Here is a 27,186-nt window from a genome sequence, read left to right on the forward strand (position 1 = left end):
TCCTGTGGCGGTCCTCATGAGAGCCAGTTTCATCGTAGCGCTTGATGGTTTTTGCCACTGCACATGAGGAAACTTTCAAAGTTATGGACATTTTCCACATTGATTGACCTTTATGTCTTAAAGTAATGATGGACTGTCATTTCTCTTTGCTTGTTTGAGCTGTTCTTGACAGAACATGGGCTTGGTCTTTTACAAAATAGGGCTATCTTCTGTATATCACCCCTACCTTGTCACAAGGGTAGCTACTTTGAGGAATCTCAAATATAAAATATATTTTGATTTATTTAACACTTTTTTGGTTACTACATGATTGCATATGTGTTATTTCATAGTTTTGATGTCTTCACTATTATTCTACAATGTAGAAAATAGTAAAAATAAAGAAAAACCCTTGAATGAGTAGGTGTGTCCAAACTTTTGACTGGTAGTGTATGTACAGGCCTATAAAACAAACACACAATTACAAAGAATGTGAATTTAAACGTGTCAAGCAATGAGCTCATATTTGGATGATTTGGTGCTCTAACGAAAGGTGGGGTGCACATTGATAAAGGGCATCCATCTCTGTCTTTACTTATCTAACAGGAAACATGAGTCAGTTTTATCACAGTGTTCTGGTTCCACCCTAGTCGCTCAGTTAGCGTGGCACTGGCACGGCATGTATGTACTTCGATTCAGAGAATATGTCCGTGATAGTATGCCCTACGACATCAGAGTCACTTTCCTTGTTTGAGGTCAATTGGCTATTAATAGCATATATAGGCACGTTCTGAACATTTTACCTTTTTGTAAGAAAGTCATGCTGATTGTGATTACCCTGTTTGTACCATCGGCCATACATGGGGCATTCATTGGCCATACAATCTACATTTCATCAATGCTTTACTGTTTCACTTATTTATTTAACATTTTTGTATCACAATGAAGGTACATTTCGTAATTTCACATAACTTTTTAAAATCGACATATCAATCAATAGACCAGTAAATCAATCAAAACCAATCAATCAATGGGGTCAACTGTGTCAAAATGTAAAATATGATTGATTCTTCTGAGGCAAAATCTATATTCTTCACGACATAGCTAAATCAAGACGAACATGTTAATAACTTACAACTTTAGTTTACAATAGGCCTATGTGTCACATACATTAGGCATACAATTGGAAATCGTAATGGAACATTTGTAATGCATGAGGTAATGATTAATAGACCAGATTCAAGTGTTTATAATGTTGATGGCATTGGCAGCAGGCGGTTTGATTTTGAGAAGGGATTTATAAGCATTGCATTGCGCAGTGGATTTGGGTTATTTGCCAAAGTCTGCCTTTTTGATGGTTTTGTTTTTGTTGTTTTGAGGGAAATCGGGGAAACAATAGTTTGGTCTCCAACACAAATACAGTCTACCAGTGTCCTCTGCTGGTCTGTTGCAGACATGACAGCGTGCGCGGCGTTCAAGACATCTACGACTACACTAAATACAACAGCACGCTCTGTTGGTCAAATCATCCACAATTAGGCTACAGCTGGCTCGAGAAATGCTCTGTTCAAACTCCTTGCCTAACGTTAAATGCGTGCAAGGTCCTGTTCAATACCCACTGCAGAGTAGGCTAATAGCCTACTTTTATTATTGTGATTATTAGTTTCACGGATAAGGCTAATAGCCTACGTAAGGGCAGAGGAACATTATCTTGGGATGTATTATTATTGCAGTATCATCCACGTTGTATTGAAGATTCAAGAAGGCCTTAGCCTAATCAGAGAGATTGGTCCAGTTTCTACTGTTACTAGAAACACACACAGAGACGATTTACGATGAAGGCTGATTTATTATTTTCTTCCAAAAACCCATAAAACAAAATGGGGAAAAATACAAATTGAGCATTTTACAGAAGGCAAAAAAACAAAAACAAATGTGCGAGTAGGTAAACCTATAGTTGTGAACAAGTAATACAAATATAAATGTATAAAAAAGAAAGTAAAACAAATATAAAACGTTATAAAATCCAATTGTGAAGGAAATCCTGTAATAAAGGTGGGGGGTGGGGGGGGATTACTTAAAAAAGAGAAATCCAAATTGAGACACCAATGAGTGTACAAAACATTAAGAACACCTGCTCTTTCCATGACAGACTGACCAGGTGAATCCAGCTGAGAGCTATGATCCCTTATTGATGTCACTTGTTAAATCCACTTCAATCAGTGTGGACGAAGGGGAGGAGACAGGTTAAAGAAGGACTTTCAAGCCTTGAAACAATTGAGAGATGATTGTGTATGTCTACCATTCAGAGGGTGAGGCAACTCCACATTAGGAAGGTGTCCTTAATGTTTGGTATACTCTGTGTATTTTTGTATTCTGGACTTCAATCATTTTTAAATGATAATTTTATGCATCACTACTACTGTAGAATAATGTCATATATTATTATAATTTTGGTATACCTATATTACAATGCACATTCTTCATTAGATCCATAGTCCATTCTGTCACTTTCTAGTTACCAACCAATCCTAAAAGGGTGACCACTGAACAGGAAGTTTAACCTTGCCTACCACCCCACGTCACTCCCTCCCTCAGTAAAACCACTCATAAAACCTTTATTCCAAAAAATAAACTCTTTCATTTCAGAAACGTAGTACCTTTATTGGATAGTTAAAGTAGCTACCATTTCTAGTTGCCTTCTCATGAACATTACAACTGTTATTGACCTCAACGATAATGTCGCTGTCACCAAATATTTTGTTGGGAATTATCTGTCTGGTCAATACATATTACTATCTTTACACTGAAACTGATCACCACAACATACAGTGTAACAAAAAGAGTTGTTACGAGGGGAAGATCTTTGGATAAAAATTGGGAAAAAATTGTTACCTGTTAGCACGACTAAAATGTGGTTGGAAGTTAGCCAGTAAGACCATCATTTCAAACAACAGCATCCTGATAAGGGTGATCCTGATAAGGGTGCTGTAGGCCTCGTCACAGCTAGCTGTCTGACATCTAAAGTAGCAATGCTGTGTGTAAAGTCTCATCTGTTAACAGTGTTGGAGATCCATACCGTTATCTATGTGAAATTTGGATTGAATAAAAAGACACTATCAAAAATACTCTAGGGTAAATAAAGGTTGTGTAGAAATCTCAACCTATTGTGCTGAATTAAACTGGAGTCCTGTATCAGAATTGTTTTAGCACCAATCAGCTGACTGATACAATCGATAAAGGACACTTCAGAGAGATATGTGTATTTTAGAATTAAATGGGTGATTTTGTAGTTTTAGAATGATATGGGTGAATTAATAATTTTACAGTGATATGGGTGACTTTCGGCATTTCATAAATGATTGTGATGAGACACAACATATTCCTACTGTGTCATTGCAACTGATCGATTATCAATGATATATAGAATGACATATATTGCTTGTACAGTAATAAGTAACAAATTCAACGGAAACAAAAATAAGCTACAATAATGAACTACGGTAAAGTAATACAATCTTGCTTATCTAGTGGCAATAAAAAAACAAAATGAATTTAAGTGGGATTATTGCTGAGTTGAGATTGTGTGTTGAGCTGTTGCAATGGGAATTGCTTACTCTGTCATGTGAATATTATCTGAGATTGAGTTCAACCAACACTGCAACAAAAAAAATGGACTCTTGTGCGTAAACAACTATATGTGAGTATAGCATCACAATGAATTCCTTTTTGTTTAAAGAAAAGATGCGTTAGGATTGTGTCAAGTGCTGGGTTTCATGCCGACGTGCACATACAGTACATACAGAGAGAACAGACAGAGAGAAGAGGAAAAAGACCATTACAATCACTCTCTCACACACCAATACACACAGACAGACTCACACACACATACACCAACACACACACATATATACACAGATATCAACACTTGTGGTGGAATGGTTGAGGAGCTGGTTGAAGCGGTGCTGTTAAATTCGCCAAAAGGTATCTAACAGTGTGGTCACTTTGTTTCACCAGAGGTGGGAGAGGATCCCAAAAGAGGAGACTTTGGTGATACCTTGAGGGTAAAACAATATTGTAAATCATCACCTGATGCACCCACAAATGAGTGTGTGTTTGTTTTTGTTGAAATGTTAACGGAACTTCTCTGTTTGACAACACTTACAGGGGAAGGAGGCTTGGCGAAGTTGAGGTGAGCGTAGAGAAGCACAGCGATGTCATTCTGACTGGCCTCCAGGGCTATGGACAGGGCTGAACTGCCATCCTAGTGGAGAGAGAGATAATAACCATAGGTTGATTGCCAAAGAGAGACAGGGTGAGAAAGGCAAGACAAAGTAGGTCAGGCTGAGGGAAGGATGAGAGACAGGGTTGGGAGCTGGTGCACAGAGCTGCACCGCCGAGAGCAAAATAGAGAGACAGAAGAGAAAGTAGAAAACAAACAGTCAAAGACACTGTATTGACATGGGAGACAAACTCACAGATACTGTTAGACAGAGAGTAGGGAAAACGAGGTGGGAAAACAAGTAAAATGCTATGTAAAATCCTAGAAGTTTGGGAGTAGGCTTGTTGACTCACGTTATCAGTGAGGGTGACATCACAGCCTGGCACAGACAGCAGCTGACGCACGATGTCGACGTGGCCGTGCTCGCAGGCACACATGAGCGCCGTGGAGCCGTCGTCGTCGCGGATGTTGACCTGTGCCCCGCAGGAGAGCAGCGCCCGTACCATGTCCCCTCGCCCGTGACTCACTGCCAGCATCAACGCCGTCTGACCCGCCTAACAACAAACAGTTACCTGTTAGGAAGGCCACGGGTTTTACCAGTCTCCTGACCGTGTGACCTTCTGACCTGGAAAAACTCCAGGCAGTAGTTATAAGAGCTGGCCTAACACCAACAGTTAGCTTTTGTTACACAAAATTACAAAACCATCGGAGGCAAGAAAAGACATGTCCTGGCCCAACATAACCAATTGAGAATTTAAATTCCATCAGAACATAGATACAATGTGGAGCTATCAGCAACATACACGCAAAGGAGCCATCTAACTGAAGTAGCTGAAATAGCCATTTTGTCAGGGGCTTGGGAGGGACGTCATTGGTCTGCCTGAGCTTGGCTGTGTGCAGGGAGGCCTGCTGGCCAGCAGGGGGCATAGTGTACCTGGCTGGCTTTGGCGTTCACGTCCCCTGTGCGCAGCAGCTGCAGGACGGTGTGAAGGTCACTGTCAGAGTGGAAGGCAGCCAGAGCTGTCAGCATGATGGCTGTGTACCCGGCCTTGTTCTGCTTGTCAGCGTTGCACAGGCCTGACAGGGAGAGAGAGACCAGGACACGTTTATTATGGGAATTATATTCCTAAGCCATTCCACTAACAGTCATGCAGTACATAAAGGTTATACAGACAGTCAGTTGTATCTATGTCAGACCACAAGTCTGTGTTAGATATACACATTCATACAGTGCTGATCCATGTACTGTACTGTACAAACAAACCAAACACTTACTTGTCCACCATAAAAGTAAACCACTATTCTCTTGTCAGTAAACACACACAGCCCCCAGTCACTCACCAGTGTCCAGCAGCAGCTTGACCACAGGGAAGTTGGAGTGGGAGACGGTGTAGTGCAGGGCCGTGTTGCCGTTGCCGTCGGCCATATTGACCACAAACTTCAGCAGCTGTGGGGAGACGGAGGAGAAGGTATCCATATAGGCCCTGACCATGGCAGTGTCAGCTGCCTTGTGACAGGACACACGAAGCCACTCCTGGAGCACCGTGGTGTAGGCTGTCCTCTGGGGAGGGAAAACACAGACACCGGTCTCAGACTGACAACCAGACAGGACTGGTCAAAGTAACTCACACTGTTTATGATACACAGATGAATCTAGGCCTAACAGCTTTAGCTTAATGGGATAACCCAGTATTGTAAAGTGCAGGAGACCAGAGTTCAAATCCCCGTCGGTTACATGAACACAATCATGTAGAAAGTGACTATATGAAACGACAAGTCACAGATGAAGTCATGTAAACTGTCACGGTGGGCAGAGTAAAAGAGAATAGCATACCGCTGCTGGCTGGCTGAAAGCATTGGGTTCACCCAGGGCTTTCTGCAGGGCATGGAGAGATGCCATCAGGCTCTCACTGAATTCAAGTCTGACAGAGATGAAAGAAAACACAGCAAATTCAAACACACACATACACAATATCATACTGCACACACATACATACACAATATCATACTGCACTTGAGATCATTAATGGAGTGACAGTCTATTGATTAGAGTTTTTAAATGGTTTTGCTGGTTTACCTGGTTTCTTGATTGGCTGCTCCAGTAGCACTTGGGGCGTTTCCAGGTGCTGGTGTCGAGGCTGATGATTGGACTCTCCTCTGCTGGGAGCTTTGTTCAGTAGCTGATGATTGGGTGGCCCAATGCTGAGGGGCGAGGTCAGTAGTTTGTGATTTGATGGCATCTAGCTGAACGGTGACATCAGTGGTATTTGATTGGGTGACACCCTGCTTTACCTCCGGGTTAGTGGCTTCTGGTTGGCATCTGGGTGGCTTGGGGGGTGCAGAACAGGTAGCTGCTGATTGGACGGTGCACTGCTCAGGTGTAGTGGGTTCAGTGCTAGTATTTATGGAGGTACACTCCTGAGGGATGGGGTCTGGGACCGATGATTGGACAATACTCCCCTGACGGACACAGTCATTGGCTGGAGACGGGTAGGTAGTCTCAGTGGGGGCAGAGTCATAGGCACATTGTTGCACGGCAGTGTTCAAGGCCGGTGATAAGGTGGCTACATGCTGCAGTCCTATGCTTATGGTTGCTGATTGGCTGGTGCTCCGCTCAGAGGCAGGTTCGCAGGCTGGTGGTTGGACGGTAGTGGCTGGGAGCGGGGTGGCATGCTCTAGCCTTGTGGAGGAGACTGGGACTGCTGCTGCTCGCTGGTGCTGTCCCGCTGCAGACTCTGGTGCTTCTGGGAGTTTCTCTGTGGTCTCATGATATTCACTGGCATCACTCTCCTCTGAACTCTCACTGCTACTGTCGTCTGAGGAGGTGGACTCATACCTGCAGGACAGAACTGATCTATCACACACGTCAACTCACGATCTCTGTAGTGTAACATGAATACACTGTTACACATAACCAATGTCATAGACTATCAATAACACACGTACCCTCCATTGACTCCAGTGAACTGCAGGTTCTTCTTGGTGGATGGAGAGCCAGGTTCTCCTTCAGCCTTATGTTTCATAATGGACCTCAGGGCGGTCTGGGGAGAGGCTGCTGCAGCTGGAGAGAACACCCAATGTTGCCACAATGTTATGTTACGTCAGACAGTTAGCGGGAGGGTTAAGGTAAGGAGTCGTACGATCCATAGCTACCTGGCTTTGATGGGTCTTCTTGAGACTGGACGGTGTTTATGGCAGTGTGCTGGGGTGTCTCTCCTTCCTTCAGATGCAGCAAAGCCATCTGATTACCAATGGTATCAATGGCGATGGCAGGATTAGTGACAGGCACAGAGGTGGACAGCTCACTTCTTAGGACCTCTCGGACCTGTTTGGAGGAGATGGCGATGGGCAGCTCAACAGCTGCATCTGGAGGAATGGAAAGGAAGAGGACAAAAGATGGAAGGGATAAACAATCAAAGAAAACACATGGTTTTTCAATCTAACAACTAGTTGTTATTGAAAACATTTGTACATTTTACAGGAGCATATAGGGGTAAGTGCCTTGCTCAGGAGCACATCGACATCATCTTTCACCTAGTCGGCTCATGGATTTGAACCAGTGACCTTTAGGTTACTGGCCCAACGCTCTTAACCACTAGACTATCTGCCACCCCATTTAAACCTACTTCATTTAATATCACTTGTAACTTATCACTGAAGTCAGACCTACCCTCTGGGCCCAGGGCCTTTGCATGTCTTCTGTGGGTTCCCTCCAGGACTGTACCACCTGGAGGGAGGGAGGGGGAGCTGCACCCCTCTGCTCGGAGCAACGTGCCCACCCCCACCACAGTGGCTGGTTGCTCCAGCGTGTACACCTGGATTCCCACAGTCCTCTGCGCCCGGTGATGGGGCTGCTGGGTAAAGCTGACTACCGTTTGCAGGCTGCGTCCCTGCTGCTCCTGCCAGCTCAGACTGGTGGCCCTGACCGAGTGGTTTGCCTGGGGGGCCTGAGCCTGCCTCTCCCTCTGAGCTGCCTGCACCTGCTGCTGGGCAGCCTGCAGCTCCTGCATCGTCCTCTTCAGCTGGCCCTCCAGCTGGCCCACCTGGCTCTTCAGGGCCTCTGTCTCCGGCACCAGCCCCAGGTCCTGCTCCTGCACCCCAATGCCCACATCCACCTGCTGGCTGGCCATCGCCTCCTCTGGTCCCACCCCAATGGTACGCACTTCCCTCTGCCCAGCCGGCCGCGCTCCACCCACGATCACCGTGTCCTCGATCTCACAGCCTGAGTCTGCCTGCGGCCTGGAGCCCTCAGGGGTGGTGGGGGACAGAGGTCCTGCTGCAACCCTGGTGGTGGCTCCAGCTCCAGAGCTCACCTCCTCCTCTGGGATGTCGATGTAGAGCTCCCCTCGGGGCCGGCCCACTCTGCCGAAGCCAAGGGTGTGTCCCAGAAATTTCTGGCTCTTCAGCTGGACGCTTAGTTGCCTCTTTTCCTCCTGCAGCACAGAGATCTTCACCTGGAGCACGGGGATGGTCTTCACCTGCTCCTCCAGCTCCCGGATCTTCCTGAGAGCCACCGCCATCTGCTCTCTCACATGCTGCAGGTGGGCCGGGGTGGGCGACACGGGCGTGGACAGGCCGGAGCTCATGGGGGTGAAGGAGCCCGTTCCTCCTCCATGGGTGCGGTTGTAGCTGTGGGCGCTGCTCAGGGAGGTGGTGGATCCGGCCATGCTGTTGTGCATGCTACCAAGTGTGCTGGAGAACCTCCTGGGGCCCCCTTCTTTCTCTTCCTCCAACTTCCTGCGGGCGTCCAGCAGGGTCTTCTCCACCCGGGCCGTGCTGAAGCTGGGCCTCTGGGAGTGGGAGTTATGTGGGTGGTAGCCCGGGGCGCAGTAGGAGAAGGATGATTGGCGGCTGTCCTGGCTGGTGTTAGAGCACAGGGACTCTGTGGAGGTCCACCAGGAGCCTGTGTAGCCGTACCCCCGGGGAAGAGACCCGTAGCGGGGCCGGCGCTGACCGGGCACCTTCTTGATGGTGTTTCCCTTCTCAATGTCGTTGACATACTTGAGGAAGTCTAGGTCCAGACGGTAGCCGTAGGGGGTCTCCACAGAGTAGGGCGCCTCCTGCTCCTTCCCGTGCAGGGAGGGGGGAGCGGACGGGGTAAGCTTCCCTGCAGGGAACAGGAATAGAGTTAAAACAAGCGGAAATCTACCATCTAATCTCGGACTCAGACTTCAGAAAATAGCATTATCTCTCGGGGATACTGAGTGCTTGGGTATGCACTCTAATAGTAGCTACACAAATTAGGTAGAAACAAAGTTTGATAAATAAAGTAGTCAGTTATACCCAGACCTTGATTGGTTTAAGATATCTAAAGACTTTAGGTTGATCTAAGTTATTTTGGATGTTAAACACTTTAGGCCAAGGCAGATTAGGTTAAATCCTGGACTGAAAAGCATGCCAAATGGAGAAACTTTAGTGAAATGACTTTATGGTCTTAATCTGTGTCTGGGAAACAGTCCCTACATGAGAAATAGATGATTCACTCACATGATAGTTTGTGGGAGATGATTCAGTATTATGATGTTAAGAAATAGAAAGAGTAGAGTTAGGACCATACCTCCTGGGAAGCTGGGGTCCATGTGCAGCACCTGAGCCATGATGTCACACGTTTACCCACAAAACCTCACCTGGGGGGAGAGAAAGACACATTCATTCAAACCTATCAAACACTTTCACAACATAGTCAGAAGAACTACTCCTAATGGAGCAACCCACTGTAAGATATTTGCCAATACATTGTACACAAAGGGGATAACATAGATACACCAGCAGGGGAAAGGCCAGTGAAATAAAGGTGAAATCTAGAACCTTAAAGGGTTCTTCGGTTGTCCCCATAGGGAAACCTGTTGAAGAACCATTTTTGGCTACAGGTAGAATCCTTTTCATCCCAGGCAGAACCCTTTCCACAGAGGGTTCTACCTGGAACCCAAAAGGGTTATACCTGGAACCCAAAAGGATTCTACCTGGAACCAAAAAGGGTTCTATCTGGACCAAAAAGGGTTCTACCTGGAACCAAAAAGGGTTCTACCTGGAACCAAAAAGGGTTCTACCTGGAACCAAAAAGGGTTCTCCTATGTGGACAGCCGAAGAACCCTTTTGGAACCCTTGTTTCTAAGAGTGTATGACAACCCTTGTAGTTGAAGAGTCTCTCTCACGAGGGCGGAGTGTATAAGCTGGGTTTGTATTGGTCAATATACTGCTTCTTTGTTGGGATGGCCTGAGAGTTTAATTGGTCATACTGTAGGAAGGTCATATGGTGGGTTGGCTATATCTAACATCTTGTGTATGTCCCTAAGAATCTCTCTGTGATATATTTAGCCTCAATTAGCCATTTCTCTGCTTTTCTGCCTGCTTATGTTCTTTCTGCTCGATAGCACATCTTTCTGCTCGATAGCACATCTTTCTGCTCGATAGCACATCTTTCTGCTCGATAGTACATCTTTCTGCTCGATAGCACATCTTTCTGCTCGATAGTACACCTTTCTGCTCGATAGTACACCTTTCTGCTCGATAGTACACCTTTCTGCTCGATAGCACATCTTTCTGCTCGATAGCACATCTTTCTGCTCGATAGCACATCTTTCTGCTCGATAGTACATCTTTCTGCTCGATAGCACATCTTTCTGCTCGATAGCACATCTTTCTGCTCGATAGCACATCTTTCTGCTCGATAGTACATCTTTCTGCTCGATAGCACATCGTTCTGCTCGATAGCACATCGTTCTGCTCGATAGTACATCGTTCTGCTCGATAGTACATCGTTCTGCTCGATAGTACACCTTTCTGCTCGATAGCACATCTTTCTGCTCGATAGTACACCTTTCTGCTCGATAGTACACCTTTCTGCTCGATAGTACACCTTTCTGCTCGATAGTACACCTTTCTGCTCGATAGTACACCTTTTGTTTGTTTCTGGTTCTAATATTCCGAGGAGGAGAAGAGTAAGAAGGGGAAAGTTTCCTGGCAGCTTATTCCAGGAGAGAGAGGTTGGAGGCTGCCAGTTACAGCCTTATTAGGAATCGTTTGTGAACACTAACAGAGGTTCTCGATTTAGGGTTTACAGACACTCTCGCCCTTTCTTTCTCTCCCACTCTTTTTCCATTTATTTTCCCCTCTCTGTGTCTCTCCCTCCCTCCCTCCCTCCCTCCCTCCCTCCTCTTTCATTCTTTCTCTCCCCCTCTACTCGTCAGCTGACGATAAAGAGATTTCATCTGACCACTGTCTCCCCTCATCCCCCTTCCCCCTCCTCTTGCTCCCATACACTCAACCCAGGATAGTACATTCACCACATTAAACACAATCAAAACAATGACCAAATGCACACTGGGAAAACCAATGCATATTTCATGTTGTTGTGAATGTTCTTTCTATTAGCCTACTAGATGTCTTGCTATTGGTGTACTAACATTTCTGTTTGGAAGTTAATAGTGATAGCCGAGCTATTTTTCTGACACCCTTTGCAGTTTCTGTTTGCTTGTGGCAAGAGGAAAGTGACATGCTGCCAGCGATGACATACTGCCCACAATGAGGGGTCTCTGATTCCGTGCGTCTCCCCGGCCGCTAAATATTAACTTTCTAGGTCATTCATTTGTGGGAACTGGGGATGAACTTTTTCAGCATTACATCTCTTGCATTAGCCACTGGAGCTCACCAGCTGAATCTGTAAAACAGACATCAAAAGTTTGGACCTGAATTGATTTTGTTCTCAGGGCATACTTATAGTTCATGCCCAGTTTTCTGTTCTGTTCCATCAGCAAGAAAGGAGTCTCTCTCTGCTCATTTCAATTTCTGTCTCTCCCCTCGCTCGTCCTCTCCCTCCCTCTAATCTCATGACTCTCGTCAGCGCCTGTTTATGTTCTTGCCCATTTCAGGGAAAGTAGGGCACTTGGAAACATTGACTAAATTGACTTGGTATTTTTGAAGCCTGAATTTCTCTGTATATTGTAGCTCTCCCTGTCTCTGTCTTTCTCACACTGATACGGCCACACGCACAGACATGCACGCCCATGCAAACACACACACACACAGATACGCACACGCTCATGTGCCCACACGAACCCCCCCTCCCACACACACAAACAAAGCAAGCAAAGAATTTGATATGATCAAATGTGACCTCTGCAAAATGATGGCAGGACATGTAGTGTTAGTATCAAAGTAGTTGCAACACATCAAATGCCTTCTGAGATTTATTGTTTAATGTGTATTTCCTGGTATGAGTACAGTATAAATGCTTATGTGAGCATATCTGAAATATGGAATGTGAGTGTGTCAGATGTCTCTGTGTGTGTGTCTATGAGAAAGAACAGGAAGGTGGTGTGTGTGTGTCATTGAGAGAGTACAGGAAGGTGGAGGTCTGGTTGACAGGGGCACAGTTGATGAGATATAATTAGAGTGTTCAGTTCAGCTTCACAGCGTGACAAACATCCCGGCCCTCAGCAATGACCACGGCCAAAACTCTCCTCTACACGCTCCTTCTCGCTCTCTTTCTCCTTCTCATACTAACTCTCAATTTAGTTTATTATTCCTTTCTTTTCCTACTCACATCAAGTGCACACGTACTCTGTTACGGGCCGCTTTCTTCTCTCTCTCCTCTGTATTTAACGCTTTGCCTGGTGCTCCAATTCCTATCCTCCCCCAAACCTTCTGCATCTGCCTCTACAACAGTGCCTCGTTGGGTGTGTGTGTGTGTGTGTGTGTGTATGTGTTTGTACGTGCGTGTCCACCCGTGTGTGTCTGCTGTGTCTGTGGGCTCCACCATGTATGTGGGTAACCTTACTCCCTCTCTCTGGGCTGTAAACAGTGTTCCATTGAGATGACAGTGAACAGAGTCCAGTGTACCCCCCTGCTCCTCCTCAGCAGCACCAGCACAACCAGCCAACCATTCTTCAGTGATACACTCCCAGACCCGGACTTTCCCCTCCTCCTCTCCTCCTCCTCCAGCCATTCTCTACCCTCCTCCAGGAGGAATGAGTTGCCCCAGACTGATGCCCTCCTCCCCACGTTCCAGACCAGCAGAAGTTAACATTGCCTGCCTGCCTGCCTCCCCTCCTCCCCACGTCCCAGACCAGCAGAAGTTAACATTGCCTGCCTGCCTCCCCTCCTCCCCACGTCCCAGACCAGCAGAAGTTAACATTGCCTGCCTGCCTCCCCTCCTCCCCACGTCCCAGACCAGCAGAAGTTAACATTGCCTGCCTGCCTGCCTCCCCTCCTCCCCACGTCCCAGACCAGCAGAAGTTAACATTGCCTGCCTGCCTGCCTCCCCTCCTCCCCACGTCCCAGACCAGCAGAAGTTAACATTGCCTGCCTGCCTGCCTCCCCTCCTCCCCACGTCCCAGACCAGCAGAAGTTAACATTGCCTGCCTGCCTCCCCACGTCCCAGACCAGCAGAAGTTAACATTGCCTGCCTGCCTCCCCACGTCCCAGACCAGCAGAAGTTAACATTGCCTGCCTGCCTGCCTCCCCTCCTCCCCACGTCCCAGACCAGCAGAAGTTAACATTGCCTGCCTGCCTGCCTGCCTCCCCTCCTCCCCACGTCCCAGACCAGCAGAAGTTAACATTGCCTGCCTGCCTGCCTCCCCTCCTCCCCACGTTCCAGACCAGTAGAAGTTACATTGCCTGCCTGCCTGCCTCCCCTCCTCCCCACATCCCAGACCAGCAGAAGTTAACATTGCCTGCCTGCCTGCCTCCCCTCCTCCCCACGTCCCAGACCAGCAGAAGTTAACATTGCCTGCCTCCCATCCTCCCCACGTCCCAGAAGTTAACATTGCCTGCCTCCCCTCCTCCCCACGTCCCAGACCAGCAGAAGTTAACATTGCCTGCCTCCCCTCCTCCCCACGTCCCAGACCAGCAGAAGTTAACATTGCCTGCCTGCCTCCCCTCCTCCCCACGTCCCAGACCAGCAGAAGTTAACATTGCCTGCCTGCCTCCCCTCCTCCCCACGTCCCAGACCAGCAGAAGTTAACATTGCCTGCCTGCCTGCCTACCTCCCCTCCTCCCCACGTCCCAGACCAGCAGAAGTTAACATTGCCTGCCTGCCTCCCCTCCTCCCCACGTCCCAGACCAGCAGAAGTTAACATTGCCTGCCTGCCTGCCTCCCCTCCTCCCCACGTCCCAGACCAGCAGAAGTTAACATTGCCTGCCTGCCTCCCCTCCTCCCCACGTCCCAGACCAGCAGAAGTTAACATTGCCTGCCTGCCTCCCCTCCTCCCCACGTCCCAGACCAGCAGAAGTTAACATTGCCTGCTTCCCCTCCTCCCCTCGTCCCAGACCAGCAGAAGTTAACATTGCCCGCCTCCAGGGTCCCCCACTCTGACTATTATGATTAGAAATCAAGGGGAGAAAAACTCAGATCCTTCAAGCACAAAATAGGATGTCTCTGAGACTGCTGATGTCCTGTTGGATGGCAGTGTGGCTACGTGATTGCTGCTTTTCTACTTTTAATCATTGTGACTTGTTGCAACATTGATACACCGAAGCTGTTTCAGAATGTGCTAATATACCGCTACATTGTTATTACACAGTCCCTCAATAAAAGGTACAGATGTCCCTCACCTGTATCAAAACATACATACCACATTTCTTACCACACATATACAATGCACATATCTTTGTGATCAGAGGAGGGTGACCATCATGGTTAGTAGGTAAGATACAGTAGGTTTAGTTCTGGAAGGAAACTCTCAGGGCTAGTACTACAGTCACATCCAGAATTATTGGCACCCTTGATAAAGATGAGCAAAAAAGACTATAAAATAAATAATACAAATACTGAGCTATATTGTATGCAGATGTTTTGGGGGAATTGTATTTTATACTAATACAATTGCTCAGAGAAAGAGAGGGGTCAAAATTATTGCCGCCCGTTTTCAATTGCTTTCAGTACCTCACCTTGCGAGGATAATGGCACTCAGTATTTCTCTAAAACATTTTATGAGTTCAGAGAACACATTGGGAGGGATCTTAGACCATTCTTCCATAACACATTTTTACAGATCCTTCATCTGCTGTTATGGACAGCCCTCTTCAATTCAAACCACAGGTTTTCAATGGGGTTCAAGTCCGGAGACTTGTTGATTTTGTGGTCAATTAACTATTTCTTTGTGGCTTCTGGTGCGTGCTTGAGATTATTGTTTTGCTGGAAGATCAACTTGCGACCAAGTTTCAGCCTCCTGGCAGAGGCAACCAGTTTTTTGGCATTACCCAGTAATGCCCTGTTACTGGGTAAAGTTATTTTGGATCTCAGTGCTGAGTTTGATACTATTGATCATAACATCCTAGTTGCCCAGCTGGATAGGTGGGGGGAATCTCCGGCGTTGCCCTCGACTGGTTCAGGTCATATCTATGTGGTAGATGCTTCTCAGTGAGCATGGATGCTTCAGTATCATCCCTAGCATCTATTCACTATGGTGTCCCTCAGGGGTCAATTCTGGGCCCCATCCTTTTTCCCCTGTACATGGTTCCCCTTGGTGACATCATCCACAATAATAACATTCAGTTTCACTGCTATGTAGATGACACAAAGCTTTATTTACCAATCAGACCCAGTGACCAAGCTTGCGTAGCTACCCTTCAGAAGTGTCTTGCTGATATCAAATGATTGATGTCTGACAATTTTCTCCAGCTCAATGATAAGAAATCAGAGAGGCTGTTTTATTTGTTCCCCACCTTGCTAGAACCCAGATTGTAAATAACCTTGGTAATTTGTCGATCAATGTAAAGCCTACGGCCAGAAACCTTGGTGTCTTCTTTGAACCTGACCTAAACCTCGAGCTGTATGTAAAGAAAGTTGTCCAGTCCTGCCTTTATCATCTGAGAAATACAGCTAAAGTCAAGTCTTTTATTTCAACCACTGATCTGGAGAAAGTTATACATGATTTAATTTCCTCACACCTAGATTACAGTAACTCTTTGTATAAATGTCTCAGTCAGAAATCACTCCATCGTCTACAGTTAGGTCAAAATGCTGCAGCTCGGGTTTTAAACAGGCACTAAAAATGTAACCATACCACACCTATTTTAGCTTCCAGTCACTTTCAGAATAGATGTATTAATCACATTTAAAGGAAAGATTCACCCATTTTGAATGTTATATTGTTTTTGGCCATCGCTGAGCGATGTTCTATCGATTCCTGGGGTCATTTCATGTTTTCATGTGTATTTGATCTCTTGCCGTTCACACAGGCAGAAAGACAGCTGACATGACATGGCATTGTGACCAGCACTCTCACTAAACTCTCTATGGGTTGGCCACTGGGTGGCCAACCCATAGAGAGATCATTGCATTGTGGGTTTTGTAGTCGACTTTAGATGCAACAGATTTCCAAAATGATTTTCACATTTCATTATTGCTACCAACCTTAATATAACAACAAAATCAAAGAAAAAATCACAACAAATATTGTTATCACATATTAGTGTTATTTAACACAGTAAATTATAGGAATTTGTGGTTTTGGGAGGATTTTTCCTTTAAGACTAGACTTGGTTTTGCCCAATCCTATATCTCAGATCTTTTATCTCCCTACGAGCCAGGACGCAGCCTGAGATCCTCTGGCAGGGCACTGTTGGCCATTCCAAAGTCTAGAGTAGATCAGGCTTGCAGATTCGGTGCCTCTTTTTAAATCGCTGCTAAAGACACACTTTTCTAAAGATGTATGATTATAATGTAGGATTTTAGTTAGCTATATATTTTCAACAGTGGCCAAAGAGCTCTATTTTCATGTCATCCAAAAAATGTAAACGCCTGTAGTTTGCTAAAAGGCATTGGCACTTGGATTGGAACCAGTGCCATGGTCAGATGACATGAAAATAGAGCTCTTTGGCAACGCACACTAGTGCTGGGTTTTACATCTAAAGAAAGATGCATGAAGAAAAGAACCACATAACTACTGTAAAATAAGGTGGTGGATCTTGATGTTATTATGGGGCTGTTTTGCTTCCACTGGTCCTGGGGCCCTTGTTAAGGTCAACGGCATTAGGAATTTTGCCCAGTACCAGGACTTGTGGTTTGAATTGAAGAGGGCGCAGACGAAGAATATCAAAGATCTGGAAGGATTATGTGTGGAGGAATGGTCTAAGATCCCTCCCAATGTGTTCTCCAATATATATATATATTTTTTTAACAGCTCAGTGTCGTTATCCTCGCAAGGTGAGGTATTGAAAGCTATTGAAAACAGGGGTGCCAAACATTTTAAACCCCATCTTTTTGATAAAAATTGCTTTATTTTGTTAAACAAAATCTCTTTCTATGAGCAATTGTATTAGTATAATAATAATAATAATAATAATAATTTCCCAATTTCTTTGAGCATACAAGATGTCTCAGTATTTGTATTATTTCTTTTATAGTCTGTTTTGCTAATCTTTATCAAGGGTGCCAATAATTTTGGACCTGACTGTATGTCCAACACATTGTCTTTATTCACTGTCTTACCTCCTTTTTATTGCCACATGGATTAAGCTGTGCTTATAGCAAAGTAAGAAATACCTTGAATCCCACTAACAAGAGAAAATCATGGAATTTTCCACCCATGTCTTAAATAGCTGCCTTTTGTGTGATTGCTATTCTACACAAGTTTGGGAATGGGAATGGTTTATGAATTAGGAAAAGAGGGATTTATTTTCTGCTCCATACCAGCTGCTCAGAGTGCTGCAGGGTTGGTCTCTCCTCCTCCCCAATCTCCTCACTCTGGCTTCTCTCCTCTTTTTCTTCCCTCCCCTCTTTCTCACGGTCAGCACCTGAGCACAGCATGGAGGAAAATAATGGAAAGATATTAACATTTATATTAAGAAATCATAACATCCATTTCATAATCCTACTGAGATAGAGATCAGAAAACAGAAAAGACCAGAAAGACCCACAAAATAAACTTGGGATAAATGCAACCAAGTTCCAAATGAAGCACATCATTGAGGTATCCGGTGAATCTTTAACCAGCCATCAAATCTCAAAACGTCCATGACAACTCTAACAGGTCCATCCCAGCCTCTCCAGAGGGCTACAAACAGGCCTCTCTTACAAAACAGGGATTACCCAATGTTTAGGCAGGTTACCAAGAACTGGTTACTGTAAGACTAAAACACCCAGGTCTGCAGTAGAAAACCAACCTCAGAAACACATTCCACTGCCTCAGAGTGACAGCTCCTCACATGAAAAACATCCTTTCCATGCCAGTCAAACTCAGGAGTAGATGGACCTAATTTCAGAGCAACAACAGACCTCCATGCAGCTAGTGCCTTTAGAAAACTTCTCATCCGTCTGAGTCTGAACCACAACAACACAGACTGCTGTATGGCTAATCAACCAAGGCTGGCTGGGCCTGGGAACCTCCCTGTCATGACACTGAGCAATGTTTTCATGCACTTCTTGACCCACACTCTTGAACCCCGTGCCATGTGAAACCAGAGGGGTGTGTTACAGGAACACCCCAGTATCTTGCCAAGGCATCTCCACGACATTACCTATACTTACGCGGGATTTGCAAGGAATACAGAAAACATTCCCTATCTGCAAATCCATGTGATTTCAGATTCGTCCTGTCACAAATACGTGCAAGTTCCAGGAGATAAGCTGTGTGATAATGGAGGTTCTTCCTTTTTCTCATACCTTGGCTTACACTGCAAATTCTGGGACTTAACTAGTACATTTCATTGTGGAGTTGTGGCCAAATAACGTCAGGGGTTTCCATTTACAGAATGTCACATTATGAACTTTTATCTTACTCAGTCCATTGTTGAATACTTTTGTCATGGGACAGAGGGAGGGAAGGAGAGAGTGAGAGAAACAGAGCCTTATAGAGGAACGACAGCCAAATCACAATGAGCCATTCATTCAGCCCCTACTTCCACAGCTGGTTCTAATATAGAGCTAGGAGGGGCAGAGAGAGAGAGAGAGAGAGAGAGAGAGAGAGAGAGAGAAGCAGAGAGAGTGAGAGAGACACACACACACACGATCAACCCATATTTACATACATAAATAAAAGAAAGAGAGGGAGGGAGAAAGAGAGGCAGAGAGATGGCGAGAGAGACACATCGATAGATAGACAGAGAGAGAGAGATAAGAGAAAGAGAGAGTGTTACAGCCAAGAAAATTAGCCTCAAAACAAACGTAATGGTGTCTGAGGCCCTGTTGTGGATCCAGACACTCAGAGAGCGGAAATACGAACAGGCCCAGTGATGACGAGCAACCAATGTCGGGGAAGTTTGTGTACATGTCTAAGACTCCTACTCTTATCAGTCATCACAAATCAATACAAATGTGATTCTATCATACTAGAAGGCATCAGTAAATATCACAATAGAGTATAATAACAGTGGAATAACTATCCTATACAGACTATAAAATGTCATAACTAAACTAAAACTACATACACAGTATATACCAACATACACAGTATATACCAACATACACAGTATATACCAATGTGTATGCGGTGCACAGTGTTATGAGGTAGGAGGTAGGCTATGCAAACTTTTGTACATTCTTGTTTTTGTGAAAGAGTCAAACAGTTCTGAAGAGATAGGTTAACACACACTCTCACGTCTGCACCGGCTTCCCTTTCATCACACAGCTGAAAACACGCACACACACACATATACAAACAAACACACGCACACACTCCAGGATCCTTTGAACCCATGGGACTCCCACAGATCCACAAACACAGCTGAATCATTTCAGTTCATTGATTCAGGTATAAGCTTTGAAGAAACAAATATGGGGGGCATACAGTAACTCTGTTCTTATCTTCCATCTAAACATACTGGGAAACTGTAGTGGTGAGTACCAAATCCACCATGACAGTAGTAACCTTTCAATAGCAGCAGTGAGATGACGACATGTATACAGTACACCCACTCAAAAGATATCACCATGCAGAGGCACTCAGCACCACAAGCCCTCAACACTAGACCCCAGACTGGAAGAGGGTACATCATGGGTCACCCTTTCCCACTGATCATTATAAAGGATATATATCATTGATGTGCCATTAAAATAGCTTACTGTGTGATTTCCTGAGGTCTGATGAAGAAAGGGTTACAGGAAAAGGAGCTCCATCTCTGTATTCCCTCAGGACCCAGAAACAACCCAGTCACTTCCTCCAAGCCCAGGAGAAAAAGTAACAAGGAGGGAGAGGGAAAATGAGATGGAGAAAGAATGAGGGAGTAAAGTAGAGAGAGAGCAGGAGAGTGGAGGTACAGTATGTGAGTGAAAGACTGAGAAAAGAAAGAGGGGTGGGGGTGAACAACAAGAGGGGCGAGACTGGAGTGGGGGAGAGAAAGAAAAGAGGGAGGGAGAAGAGAATAACTTTTAAATGGAAACTTCTAGAATGAGAACACCATGACTGTTCTAAGATTTCGAATCCACCAGTATGAGTCATTGAAACTCCCAGCGGCAACACCATAATGTTGTGTCCTCTGCTCTTGCCAAAACAGGGCAGACATCACCGGGATTCAAGAGGGTTAAGAGGAGCTCTTGGCCAAGGGTGAATTACGTTTCAAAAGATCTTTCTTCATCATCTGAACTTGTTCCGTCTGTAAGATTACAATCATATTTTGAACATTCCACTACTGGTTTAAGGAGAAAAAGAGACTCACAATAGAAACCCAGCACACAGAGGCAGTACTTCTAGTTCCTAAATGAAGCTGAATGTTATTTTGTCAGCACCCAGGCTATGATTGACCTGTCCAATGAGTATAATACTATGGAGAAAAAAAACTGGAACTAAACATGGTAAAATTGGAACTATTATGAAAACTCTTTTGGAAACCAACAAATACATACGTCATGCTGGTAATACATTATTCACTGGAGGAGAAACCTTCATTGCTCTTTCTGCATCTGCTGGGGACTGCTGTATGTGACCCTAACTCTCATTCTAACAGATGGCTTCATTTAGTCAACTGGTCATGAATTAATAACCAATGAATTGCTGTCTACTCAGAAGTGGCAAAGATGGTAGCATTTATCATCATGTGGTCACTTTACAAGTAAACCACTCTTTCTAGAACAAATGTTATGCATCATTCGCATGAAAAACAAGACTTTCACATGTGCATGAGGACAGATGCTCTCATATGACCAGGGTATAACAAATGACTGTGGGCGATGTGCTTCTGAATAAATAATAGTGGGTTTGAACTAGGAACAGTGAAGTCAAATCACATTTTTCTAATCAAATTTTATTTGTCAAATGCTTGGTAAACAACAGGTGTTGATGAACAGTGAAATGCCTACTTACGGGCCTTTCCCAACAATGCCGAGAGAAAATAGAGAAATAATAGAAAAGTAATAACACATAATAGTAAAAGTAATAATAAATACACAGTGAGTAACGATAACTTGGCCATACTATATACATACAGGGTGCCAGTACTGAGTCATTGTGCAGGGGTACGAGGTCATTGAGCTAGTGCATATAACTAGGAATAAAGGGACTAGGCAACAGGATAGATAATAAACAGTAGCAGCAGCGTATGTGATGAGTAAAAAAAAGTTTATGCAAAAAGGGTCAATGCAGATAGTCTAGGTAGCTATTTGGTTAACTATTTAAGTAAGTATTTAGCAGTCTTATGGCTTGGGGGTAGAATCTGTTCAGGGTCCTATTGTTTCCAGACTTGGTGTATCAGTACTGCTTGCCGTGTGGGAGCAGAGAGAACAGTCTATGACTTGTGTGGCTGGAGTCTTTGACAATTTTTAGGGCCTTCCTCTGACACCGCCTGGTATAGAGGTCCTGGATGGCAGGGAGCTCGGCCCCAGTGATGTATTGGGTCTTCTGCACTACGGCCCAGCTTTGCGATCGGATGCCAAGCAGTTGCCATACCAAGCTGTGATGCAGCCAGTCAAGATGCTCTCAATGGTGCAGCTGTAGAACTTTTTGACGATCTTTTCAGCCTCCTGAGGGGGTAGAGGTGTTGTCGTGCTCTCTTCATGACTGTATTGATGTTTTTGAACCATGATAGATCCTTAGTGATGTGGATACTGAGGAACTTGAAGCTCTTGACCCGCTCCACTACAGCCCCGTCGATGTGAATGGGGGCGTGCTCGGCCCTCTGTTTCCTGTAGTCTATGATCAGTTCCTTTATCTTGCTGACTTTGAAGGAGAGGTTGTTGTCCTGGCGTCTCTGACCTCCTTCCTATAGGCTGTCTCATCGTCGTCGGTGATCAGGCCTACCACCGTCGTGTAGCCAGTAAACTTATTGATGGTGTTGGAGTCGTGCGCGGCCACACAGTCGTGGGTGAACAGGGAGTGCAGGAGGGGACTAAGCACACACCCCTGAAGGGCCCTGTGTTGAGGGTCAGCGTGACGAATGTGTTGTTGCCTGTCCTTACCACCTGGGGGCAGCCCGTCCAGGATCCAGATGCAGAGGGAGGTGTTAAGTCACTGGGTCCTTAGCTTAGTGATGAGCTTGGAGGGCACTATGGTGTTTTGAATGCAGAGCTGTAGTCAATGAACAGCATTCTCTTTTCCAGGTGGGAGAGGGCAGTGTGGAGTACAATAAAGATTGCGTCATCTGTGGATTTGTTGTGGCGGTATGCGAACTGGAGTGGGTCCAGTGTGTCTGGGATGATGGTGTTGATGTGAGCCATGACCAGCCTTTCAAAGCATTTCATTGCTACAGATGTGAGTGTTACTGGGCAATAGTCATTTAGACAGGTTACATTGACATTCTTGGGCACAGGCACTATGTTGGGCTGCTTGAAACATGTAGGTATTACAGACTGGGTCAGGGAGAGGTTGAAAATGTCAGTGAATCCTTAACCCAGCCAAGCTATGTAGACTATGCCCTGTTACTGCAAGCAAATAGGACGACTGTTTTTAACATTAAGCAGGAGTAGGGTATGTAGAGAAAGACGGCATGCTGCAGAAATAGTCTGGCCCATACAGCCAGGGAGTGGCCTTACTGCTTGACCTGGCCTCAGCCCTGCCTGCCTGCCTGCTCACATTACGTCTGGAACAGGAGAAGAATAAACATCAGCATCACAGCTGCCATTGGTCATTGTGTTGACCCCTCCAAAAGGAAACTGCCTGGCTAAGGGTGGGGCCTAGAGACAGGAATTGCAACAGAAACAATAGAAGAAAAACTGTATGCATTAGAGAGAGAGAGAGAGAGAGAGAGAGTTGGAAGGAATGGGGAGACAGCGAGTGAGAGAAAGAGAGAGAGGGAGAATTCCTGTGCAGAGGGGGAGGTAGAGGGATAAGGATTGATGGAGGCCAGAGAGGTAGTGTTCTGGAAGGATTTGGGGAAGGTTCAGGGGAGACAGAGACGGAGACCCGAGCAGAGCTGTTAGTCCGGTCAGGCAGGGGAAAGCTGATCAGACTCACAGCAGTTTTGGGGTTAAAACCTCAGGTCAGTGGAGCCAGTCAGTGGTGGTCACATGCAGCACAGTGGGGTAACGGAAGGAAGTAGTCAAGCATTGAAGCCCTGATGTTGTGTCTAAGTGATCCGTTCACCGGGATCCTCATTGATTGTTTCCTGACTAACTCAATGAGTGAAGTAAATTAGATAACAACAAGCAGGACTTGAACCACACCTATAGACATGGCAGGTATACACAAACACACAACAAGGCATTGGGAGGTTGTTGCGAGTCAGTGAATAGAAAAATCCCTCTTCCCTTTCGGAACGATTAATGTATTAAGAAGGATTACTCCAGAGATTAGTCCAGCAGATAATGATTTCATGCTTCCTTGGACTCTACATGCATGATCAAGGAATATGTTGACTGAAAACATGAAAGGATTTGTCTCTGGCTGTAGGTCTGAATAAACAAGCAGGGGTATTAACCCTCAACGGCCAAATCCCCCAATCTGGCCCCATTCTAATATCAGAGCTATGTAATCATCCCCTGCTATAGCTAAATACATCTGCACCTCTCCACAGCAATGAGCGATTAGCACGGTCATAAGCGAGGCACTATAGCCTACAGGCTTCACCAAAACAGCTATTAATACTGATGGAGAATTTGGTGATAAATTACTCTCATATTCATGTAAAAAAAATATTGATATTCTATCAATAAAAAGGTGCACAAACTGTGATCCATTTTCCCACCAAAACAAGAAACTTATGTTTGGGTGAAATTTGCATATAACTATACATGATGTCCAAATGTGTATTTGATCTATAGCCTACTATACACCTTCTATGGCAGTAGTGTAAGGCTCAAGTATAACATGCCTTTCTGTGCAGAAGTAGAAGGCTTTCTGCTCACTGAATCAGTAACAATTGTTCATTGACTGATGTGATAGGACTAGTTTCCAGACTCCACAAGCGGACATGAACTGTAAAATGGCAGAGTGAAATATAACTTGACCGCCTACACGCATTAACTCACAGAGCGTCTGTAATTATATTCCACTACCTGATTCAAGATGATAGGCAACTCTAAATGAATTGCTCGTGTGTAACCATGGTTTCAGCTGAACAGAGGTGTCAGCAAAGGAACAGTCTGGCCCGCTATGACCTGTCCGCAAATTCTAATAAATCCAGACAATCACAGACATGAAGCTTCATGCAGGTTAATGGCGTAATTCCATTAGTCTAGCTAAATCATTTAAATGCCCAGCGTGTGGTCCACCGCTACAAATGGGCTTTATAACCTTGCATTCCTCCATTTGGAATTCCACTAGAGCGCCCCTCGTTCCAAACGTTGTAATTGGGAATGTGGTCCTGGTCGGTGAGACAGGGTACGCATTCCATCCCCGCTGCTGCTGGCACGAGCATGGGATAACTCCAACTGGACACCTTACATTCTAGGACACATATGGAGACCTGTGTCGGTCACCTATAAAGTAGTCCTAGTCTGTGTGAAAGCAGACTGCTATCAAGTGATCAATGATTGATCAAACGACCCCATAGAATTATATGGACCTATCTAGACTGTAGCCTATTCCCACAAAATGACACTTGGGTTGTATCCATCTTCCCCAAAGTTCAACAGTTTAATAATGACCAATAGACAAATCGTGAAAATCATTAGTAGGCTATTAGGCCTACAGGCGTTAAATGTTCTTCCAGACACCGCTTCTTCTAGAGAGGAGGAAAACCCGATAGAATGAATTCAACTTTCTGATGAGGCATCAGTCCCTTGGGCCCTAGAGCTTTTGAGGCAGACATCCGTTCACTGAACTGACCACCAGTCACGGAAGGGCGGTTAAACCAGACCAAAGTTAAGGGCAGAGCGGCAATGAGAAAGTGATGAACATCTGGAAGTAGGCTAATGAAAAGTAGAAGAATGGCAGGACCCACCCTCTCCCTTGAGTAACGGCAACCACGGGGTTTTCTTTTGAGGGAATAATCTTAAAGTATTCAGGAATTCAACTTCAAAACTAACTTTGATTGAAGAAAGAACCTGTTCGAAAAACGTTTTAGTTAAAGTTGCTAATTTTTTAAGTTTAGCCAAAAGAGTGAGGGTGGCAAGTTTCCAAAATGTTCCAGAACGCAAATATTAACTAAATATCTTCTCTCCAATTTGAACAATAACCGCAGTGAAAATGTGATACCGTTCTCTCAGCTGTCAATAAAATTCAACATGAATGAGCTATTAACACAAAACGTCTTAGCTATAACACACGCGCTAGTACCCAATGCATTGTGTGCGCTCCCTCGAGGAGTGCATTATCGCCAATGATGCTCAGCCAAATAACCTACTATGCACGAGAACAAAACCACTCATTAGGACATTAATACTTATAGTAATATTTAGGGAAAAGTGCACAGCAATTCATACAAACATAACGCAGTTAAATAGGTAGAGAATGGGCAATAAGAAACCCGTTACTTCTAGAAGTAAAACACAAACCGGGGAACGGATAGGACAAAAGAAATCTTACGCAAGACACCATTTTGGACTTATTAATTGAGTAAATGTTAACATACAGGCTGCTGGGAATTAAGAATGTATGGTCTTATCAAAAGGCTGTTGTCCTTACCTCTCCTTATAAATCCGTTCAGACGTCTTGGGCCAGGAGCGCTGACTGAGATGAAGACAAAAACACCGCAGCCAAGCTGTTCAGAACCGCCTCCCTCCGCTCTTAAAGGGCCAGGAGCGCCTTTAGACCAGACTAGTACCTTAGGCTAGAAGCCCCATTCCACTCAGACATCTCTGCATATTCATTCAAAATAGTAAAATATAAGAGTTGGAATAAGAGAGTCGTCGTATTAATGGCTCAGTGTGACTTATAGAAATATAGCCTAATGCAAGGGTGACCTAAAGTCCGTCAGCATTGCTCTTTCCTTCCATGGTCCCCGTAACATGACGTCATACTTCAGTCTCCCCTGGAATCTAACCGTGTCTTAGAGAAGACTAAATAGTCAATTGAGGGACGTAAATGTGGTTACTGTTTTATAGAGAATGGATACACCACAGCTATATCACTGATTGAATAATGCTTAAAAAGGGTGGGTGTGTTTTTATTGAAGTGGTACTGTATAGCGTGTTACATTTCAATAACACACACTACATCCATACGATTGGCGTTTACTTTAGCAGACAAACATTACGGCTACAATGTCAGGCACACCGGCACAGGAAATTAATTGCACGATGAAAAATAACAGAAAGGGGCGCATAGTCCGGCTTGAGCCGACATCAGGTTCAAATGGAGATCTGAGGGGTCCGCTCTGCATCGTCTGGCCAATAATTAGGTTGGTTTATGTCTGCAAAGATGCGTCCTGAGAGCCAGATGACTATACCCGATCAGTTGATCCAGGATGACCCCTCCACAGCCTATTCATAATCCACTCCAAATGGAATGTACTCTTCTCCAAAAAAATGTAATAAAGCAATATGCCATATGTCGATACACATACAAATCAGATACCCATCTGCATTATTAACACAATATACTATAGGACTATCAATTAATAAACGAATATGTTTAATAATTTAGTTGTTTAAATATTTCCCCTGCTGGCTAAAATCCAGTCCAGGGACTCATATTCCCAGGGCAGTAAAACCATGTGTCTGAATGATTAAC

General features: G+C 44.9%; 1 protein-coding gene across 2 annotated transcripts; it reads right to left on the reverse strand.

The window, feature by feature from the left end:
- Positions 1-1,808: 1,808 nt before the first annotated feature.
- LOC115171231 (KN motif and ankyrin repeat domain-containing protein 2) lies at positions 1,809-26,250 on the reverse strand. 2 transcript variants are annotated; one of them, XM_029727831.1, is made up of 14 exons: positions 26,140-26,247; positions 20,208-20,465; positions 17,838-17,941; positions 9,759-9,828; positions 7,872-9,308; positions 7,355-7,567; positions 7,148-7,262; positions 6,279-7,037; positions 6,036-6,123; positions 5,543-5,762; positions 5,136-5,278; positions 4,555-4,755; positions 4,145-4,243; positions 1,809-4,036 (listed from the first exon to the last, which is right to left on the reverse strand). In XM_029727831.1, the coding sequence occupies exons 4-14, from the start codon at positions 9,796-9,798 to the stop codon at positions 3,980-3,982; spliced, it is 3,372 nt and encodes a 1,123-aa protein (XP_029583691.1). In that variant the 5' UTR covers positions 9,799-9,828; positions 17,838-17,941; positions 20,208-20,465; positions 26,140-26,247; the 3' UTR covers positions 1,809-3,979. The 2 variants fall into 2 exon arrangements, with proteins under 2 accessions (XP_029583691.1, XP_029583690.1); XM_029727830.1 differs by lacking the exon at positions 20,208-20,465 and having other exon boundaries at positions 26,140-26,250.
- Between the last annotated feature and the right edge of the window lie 936 nt (positions 26,251-27,186).

Source organism: Salmo trutta, chromosome 32 (genome assembly GCF_901001165.1).
Source record: "Salmo trutta chromosome 32, fSalTru1.1, whole genome shotgun sequence".
Taxonomy (NCBI): Eukaryota; Metazoa; Chordata; class Actinopteri; order Salmoniformes; family Salmonidae; genus Salmo; species Salmo trutta.